Source organism: Lethenteron reissneri, chromosome 71, assembly GCF_015708825.2.
Source record: "Lethenteron reissneri isolate LAM-NWPU_2019-01 chromosome 71, ASM1570882v1, whole genome shotgun sequence".
In the NCBI taxonomy this organism is placed as follows: domain Eukaryota; kingdom Metazoa; phylum Chordata; class Hyperoartia; order Petromyzontiformes; family Petromyzontidae; genus Lethenteron; species Lethenteron reissneri.
The window spans coordinates 1,202,544-1,210,423 of NC_083849.1; the positions used below are offsets into that span (position 1 = coordinate 1,202,544).

General features: G+C 54.5%; 1 protein-coding gene across 1 annotated transcript in view; it reads right to left on the minus strand.

The window, feature by feature from the left end:
- The window catches only part of LOC133361183 (volume-regulated anion channel subunit LRRC8A-like), a 14,469-nt gene extending 14,217 nt beyond the window's left edge, over window positions 1-252 (minus strand). The window contains exon 1 of the mRNA XM_061580066.1: window positions 248-252. Within this exon, the coding sequence (XP_061436050.1) occupies window positions 248-252 (5 nt within the window). The remainder of the gene's footprint in view (window positions 1-247) is intronic.
- Between the last annotated feature and the right edge of the window lie 7,628 nt (window positions 253-7,880).

Consider the following 7,880-nt stretch of genomic DNA (forward strand, 5'->3'; position numbering starts at 1 on the left):
AACCATATCGCCAATAGACTCAACACTGCATCTTAGACTCAACACTGCCCATAGACTCACACTGCCCGTAGACTCAGCACTGCCCATAGACACAACACTGCCCATAGACACAACACTGCACCATAGACTCAGCACTGCCCATAGACTCAGCACTGCCCATATTCTCAACACTGCCCCTGTATGTTAAGCTGCCCCTCCTTAACCTCCTTCCATTCCTCTCTATGTCCGTAAATAAGAGAACGCTTACACCATTGGAACCTCATTTGCCAGTAAAAAATATGATCATTGTTTTTTTACCCTTCTATCTGGCAACAAAACTGACACTTTTTTTACAAGGAGTCATGTTTGCATAGACCACAATACCTGCGGTCATAATGCTAACAAAAAACAACTCTGATATTATGCACTGTCCTTGAAGTTGATTGGTCCACACCCGAGACATCTTTCTTTAGAGCCTAGTCTCACATGTCTCGGGTGTGGACCAATCAACTTCAAGGACAGTGCATACATTATCAGAGTTGTGTTTTTTGTTTGCATTATGACTGCAGGTATTGTGGTCAATGCAAACATGACTCCTTGTAAAAAGGTTCAGGTTTGTTGCCGATAGAAGGGTAAAAAACCAATTATCAAGAGAACACTTGATAATTGTTATTCTCATTATGACGACACTTGAGCCTCAAGACTCCACATCAGTGAGCGGCCTCTTCTCGCCGTGCCGCCCTCCTCCTATAGCTGCAGAGTCGGTGGTAGTACATGTTGTTGACGTCGCGTTTATTGTGAAAATTCGGTCACAGTTCCTGTGACCACTGTTTCATTGCTTTTATGGCTTTATTTTGGTGATTTTCGAAAAGTTTTTTGGTTTGGCCATGTTTGTTTTTGGAGTACAGAGTTAGACTGATGGCCTTAATCTAAGTTGTCTTGTGGTTGTTGTTGTTTTGACTTGCATCCCACTGGGATTTTTGCACACAACGTTGGTGTACGGTGCTTTTTCTGCAATATTTGCTGTCTTTTCTTGTATTTTCTGTTTGCACTCAGTCACTTTAAGATTTTTGTTCTTGTTCATGTTTTGTTTTTTGCGGTTGCACCCGATACAAGAGCCGAATGGCTCACAGGGCTGTACCTAATACATGAACTTTGAACTCCACATCCCAGGTGGCTTCTTCTCAAGCGGTGGCTTCCTGAGCTCCGGCTCCCAGAACCAAGGTGGTCCGGCAGGCGCCGGCAACGCCACGGCTGCCGCCGCCGCCGCCCCTACTGCCCCGGCACCTGGGCCATCCTTCCCCAGCAGTGGTGGTGGTGGCGGTGGCGGCGCGGTGGTGGTGGTGGTGGTGGTGCTGCTGGTGGTGGCGGTGGTGGTGGCGGCGGCGGCAGCATTGGGTCATCGGCATCATCCGCGGCAAATAAGAACCAGTACCTGCCCGCCAGTGGAGGTCGGGGTGCTGGGAAACCGCAGTACGGTGGTGGAGGAACAGGCGGTGGCTTTCGTGGTGGTGGTGGTGGAACTGGTGTGGTGGGAGTGGTGGTGTGAGCGGTGGTGGTAGTAGCAGCGTTGGTGTGGTTAGTAGCGGTGGCGGACCTCCGCCCAAGCCGATTTCTGCACCAGCGACACGTGGCGCTAAATCGTACCACTATCAGAAACGGGCGGCTACGGTGGTGGTGGTGGTGGCGGTGGCGGTGGTGGCGGTGGCGGCGGTGGTGGTGGTGGCGGCGGTGGCGGAGGCGGCGGCGGAGGCAGTAGTGGCGGTGGTAGTTACCACCAACAGCACCAGCAACAACAGCATCATCAGCCACAGCACCAGCAGAAGCCTCAGCAGCAGCACCACCATCATCAACAGCAGCAGCAGCAACAGCCTCACCACCATCAGCAACAACAACAACAGCAGCAGCAGCAGCAGCAGCCGCAACAACAGAGTAGCGGCTACCAGAGCTATCAGACCCATGGCGCGAGCTACCAGGCATCCGGCGCTGGCTACCAGCAGTCGAGCTACGCGCCGGCGGGCAGCTACGGGGCTCAGGGCGCCGGCTACCAGAGCTCATCGGTGCCGTCCAGCTACAAAAGCCACGCGGCCAGCGCCGGCAGCGGGTACAGCACCCCGGCGTCGGCGTACGCCGGCTATGGTGAGTGTGAGCGGCACCTGCTGGGTCTGCCCCGTGACCTCCTGCCAGCGGGCCTTCGGCACTTCACGTGGCCTCGGAGTGCGCACAGCCTGGCACGAGCGTCGTGGTGACGTCACCGCCACTTAGTGGCGAATGGCGTTTGTTGTTGTAGTGTCGGTATGTGACCCGTGTGTGTGCCAGTGTGTGTGTGTGTGTGTCTGTGTGTGTCTACGTGTTTCACGTGTCTTCGCATGTGTGTGCCAGTCCGTGTGTGTGTACGTGTGTGTGTACGTGTGTTACCACGTGTCTTCGCATGTGTGTGCCAGTGTGTGTGTACGTGTGTGTGTGTACTGGATGGCGGTTGTTGGTGTAGTATTGGTATGCGCGAGTGCGCGTGCGCGTGTTACGTTGGTGTGCATAGTGACGCGCGTGCGTGCGTGCGTGCTTGCGCGTTACATGCGCGTGAAGCCGCTGGCGAGCGTTGGTTCGGGCGAGCCAGTGAGTGAGTGCGCACGTGCGGGCCGAACGTTGCCAGCCCCTTGCCTGCCCCCCCCTAAGGGACTAACTCCCGTCCGCAGGCCAGGGCAGCTACTCCAGCGCCGGCGTCGGCGGCGGCGTCGCCGGCACCTCCTCCGCGTCCGTCTACGGCTCGGCCCAGCCGGAGCCGGCGCCCGTCGACCACTCCCTGCGCTACTACTCGTCGCGCAGGGCGGCTACTCCGGCGCCGGCTACGGCGCCATCGGCCAAACCGTCGGCGCCACCACCGCCGCCGTGGCGGCCGCGGCGGCGGCGGCCATGGCCGCAGCACAAGAAAGCTTACGACAGCGCCGCGTCGGCGGCCGGCAAGGCGGTGTACGCGGTCGGGACCACCGGCTCGGCCGCCGTCAAGCAGCAGCAGCAGCAGCAGGTTGCGCAGTACCCGTTGGCGGCGGCGCAGGCGGTGCAGGCGGTGCAGATGGCGCAGTACCCGTCGGTGTACGGGGCCGGCGGGTACGCGGCGAGCTACGCGGCGCAGCCAGCCGCGGCCACCGACTACGACGGTGAGCGGAGGAGCGCCGACTTTCGCGGTGGAGTGTCTGGAACGTTGCCACCTGCCACCTGCCCCCCACGCTCGATGGGGATAGCAGATTCCAAGAACACCGGATGAGATGTTACTATCCTTTGTGCAAGCACGTTCAAGAGTCCATGAACAGCGAGCCTGGTGAAATTTGGGGAGCGCATCGTCAGTAGTGAACCTTTGGTTCCCAGGGTTGTTTCCCTTTCACACTATACACCCTCCCCACAGGCGGCCAGCGACAGGGTGATCAATCCTAGGCTTGCGTCCCATTCCCAATTAGTCATAGGAGTTGCCTTGTTGTTGATAGCCAACATCCCATGGGACTATGCATGGCAGGGGCGTACTCCTCCCTGAGTCAAGCATTGTTGACCACATACCTCCTGGCCCTCTCACTTCGGGGCCCAGCTGGGGTCTTTCCTCTTCATCCGCCTCCGATACAGCTCTGATTGCCGAACGCTGGCTCTGGCCCTTAATTCCAGCAATACTAGTGATGCAGGCAGACCTCGCTTAGTGCCACCCCGTGGAACGCCGATTCGTTATGACAAAAGTGACAAAAAAATGTAAAGTCCTTACGAGTGAGAGAACGCGTACAGCACTGCCGCCTTGTAGGAGTACAGTAAAATCACTCGTGAGTGCAGCACAAGCCACTTGCCGACATTGTAATTAATTATTTTTTATTCATGAAATAATGTTTACCCACCTGTATTGATATCGCACTTTTATGAAAGCGCTTAACAAGATTGTAAATGGTAGATTAGTCATTGGCTGATTGGGGGAAAAAGGGATGGGATTTGAGTGTGTGGGGAGGGGTAGGGGATGGCAAGGAAAGGGTGGTGATGTTCTTCTTGGTTCTTTTGGTAAAGTCACGTAGAAGGGAAATAATAAAATAATAAAATAAAACATAAAAAATATATTTATTATGTTCTATTTTTATAATCAATTTTATTGTTTCCCTTCTACGTGACTTTACCGAAAGAACCAAGAAGATCTTAACATATCTTAACATCTTAACTTAACATCTGAACATATCTTTACATCTTAACAAAAGCTTAACATCTGAACATCTTAAAACACGATTTAAAGCTTTCGTGACTGCAGGGATTCATCTTCTTGGTTCTTTCGGTAAAGTCACGTAGAAGGGAAATAATAAAATAAAACATAAAATAAAATTTTCACGACGTTTCGGCCACAACGCAAGCAGCCGTCCTCAGGTGAAGAACAGGGCTGTCGAGAAGACAGTGTCTGAATCGGAAAGACAGCGTCTCATTCAGACGCTGTCTTTCCGACAGACCTGTTCTTCACCTGAGGACGGCTGCTTGCGTTGTGGCCGATACGTCGTGAGAATTATTTTATTATGTTTTATTTTTATTATTTTATCACTTCCCTTCTACGTGACTTTACCGAAAGAACCAAGAAGATGAATCCCTGCAGTCACGAAAGCTTTAAATCGAAAGGGTGGTGATGGTTCGGAAAGGGAGGGGTGGCGGTGTTAGGAAGGGGGGGGATGGTAAAGGTTTTGGGGACGTTGAGAGTGGAAGTGGTGGAGGGATACGCGATTGAAAAAAGATGAGTCTTAACGGAGGAACGAACATTGGAGGGTGAAGTTGCCCTGTGGGAGTTTATTCCAATGGAGGGGGGAGCCAGGGGGGAGACGGAGCGGAAATGTGACGGAGCACCGACACCCCCAACGAAGCCCTCGCACGTTTTCTTGGTTCTTTCGGTAAAGTCACGTAGAAGGGAAATAATAAAAATAAAACATAAAATAAAATTCTCACGACGTTTCGGCCACAACGCAAGCAGCCGTCCTCGGGTGCAGAAACAGCTGTCGGTAAAGTCACGTAGAAGGGAAATAATAACGAACGTTGTTTTTCCCCCGTTCCCTCGCAGCGAGCGGCTACGGAACCTCCTACGCGTACGGAGCCACCGCGGGGTTCGCAACTCCCATCCCCGCGGCCACGGGATACGCCACAGGTGAGAGAGATTTCGATTTAAAGCTTTCGTGACTGCAGGGATTCATCTTCTTGGTTCTTTCGGTAAAGTCACGTAGAAGGGAAATAATAAAATAATAAAAATAAAACAATAAAATAATTCTCACGACGTTTCGGCCACAACGGCTGCTTGCGTTGTGCCCGAAACATCGTGAGAATTATTTAATTGTTTTATTGTTATTATTTTATTATTTCCTTTCTACGTGACTTTACCGAAAGAACCAAGAAGATGTGAGACAGAGCCCGCTCCCTCGGAGCCATCATTCTCCCCTGCCGCCCTCACGCCCCTCCAACCTTTCCCTCCCCTCCTCCGCCCCTATCCCGTACAAACTCCTCTCCGTGACCCCCTCCCCTCCCTACCCTTCCCCTACCCCCCACCCACCCCTGTACCGTGACCCCCTCCCCTACCCTTCCCCTACCCCCCACCCACCCCTGTACCGTGACCCCCTCCCCTACCCTTCCCCTACCCCTAACCACCCCTGTACCGTGACCCCTCCCCTACCCTTCTCCTACCCTCTACCCACCCCTGTACCGTGACCCCCTCCCTACCCTTCCCCTACCCTCACCCACCCCTGTACCTTGACCCCCTCCCCTACCCTTCCCCTACCCCCCACCCACCCCTGTACCGTGACCCCCTCCCCTACCCTTCCCCTACCCTCTACCCACCCCTGTACCGTGACCCCCTCCCTACCCTTCCCCTACCCCCCACCCACCCCTGTACCGTGACCCCCTCCCCTACCCTTCCCCTACCACCCACCCACCCCTGTACCGTGACCCCTCCCTACCCTTCTCCTACCCTCTACCCAGCCCTGCACCGTGACCCCTCCCTACCCTTCCCCTACCCCCCACCCACCCCTGTACCTTGACCCCTCCCCTACCCTTCACCTATTCCCCACCCACCCCTCTCCCGTGACCCCCTACCCTTCTACCCCCTACCCACCCCTGTACCTTGACCCCCTCCTCTACCCTTCCCTACCCACTACCCACCCCTGTACCGTGACCCCCTACCCTTCACCTACCCCCTCCCCTACCCTTCGCCTACCCCCACGCACCCCTCTACCGTGATCCCCTCCCCTACCCTCCGCCTACACCCCCACGCACCCTCTACCGCGGTCACACATCCCTCGTGTCCCACGCACGCCCCCCCCCCCCCGCCCCCCATTGCTGTCTAATCCTCGCGTGCAGTTCGTACCGCTGGCTCGCTTTCGTTCGTCATTTCTCGGTCGTCGTCGTCGTCGTCGCTAACCGCCTCGATGGCCCCGTCACACCCGGCAGGCTACGGCGCCCAGTCAACGTTCGCGCCAGCCGGGGCGGCCCCCGTGACGTACGCGGCGGCCCCCAGCGCGCAGGCCTACATCGCCACCCCCACCGTCTACATCTCGTCGCAGCCCGTGGCAGGATACGGACGCGCCGACCCCTCGCTGCTGCAGACCTACCAGCAGTACCGCTAGCCCTGCCCCCTGCCCTCTGCCCCCTGCCCCCTGCCCCCTGCCCCCTGCCCTCTGCCCTCTGCCCTCTGCCCCCTGCCCTCTGCCCCCTGCCCCTCTGCCCCCTGCCCCCTGCCCCATGCCCCCCTTGCGTTTGAAGCGAAAGTTCCAAGGCTTAAGTGTTCCCACCCCGCCGTTTGGTTTGACCCGGGTTCGACACGCTATATCCATTGTGTGATATACCCATAGTTGCCGGCATACAGATACACAGGCATACAGATACACAGGCATACAGATACACAGGCATACAGTTACACAGGCATACAGATACACAGGCATACAGTTACACAGGCATACAGTTACACAGGCATACAGTTACACAGGCATACAGATACACAGGCATACAGTTACACGGGCATACAGATACACAGACACAGGCATACAGATACACAGACACACAGGCATACAGATACACAGGCATACAGTTACACAGACACACAGGAATACAGATACACAGGCATACAGGCATACAGATACACAGACACAGGCATACAGATACACAGACACACAGGCATACAGATACACAGGCATACAGTTACACAGACACACAGGAATACAGATACACAGGCATACAGGCATACAGATACACAGACACAGGCATACAGATACACAGACACACAGGCATGCAGACACACAGGCATACAGACACACAGACACAGGCATACAGTTACACAGACACACAGACACACAGGTATACAGATACACAGGCATACAGATACACAGACACAGGCATACAGATACACAGACACAGGCATACAGATACACAGACATACAGATACACAGACACAGGGCTACATACACACAGACACACAGGAATACAGATACACAGGCATACAGGCATACAGATACACTGACACAGGCATACAGTTACACAGACACACAGACACACAGGTATACAGATACACAGGCATACAGATACACAGACACAGGCATACAGATACACTGACACAGGCATACAGTTACACAGACACACAGACACAGGTATACAGATACACAGACACAGGTATACAGATACACAGACACAGGTATACAGATACACAGGCATACAGATACACAGACACAGGCATACAGATACACAGACACAGGCATACAGATACACAGACATACAGATACACAGACACAGGGCTACATACACACAGACACACAGGCATACAGATACACAGACACACAGACACACAGGCATACAGACGAGAGGGAGATACAGCTACAGACTAACATACATATGATGTTAAGCTTTCGTGACTGCAGGTA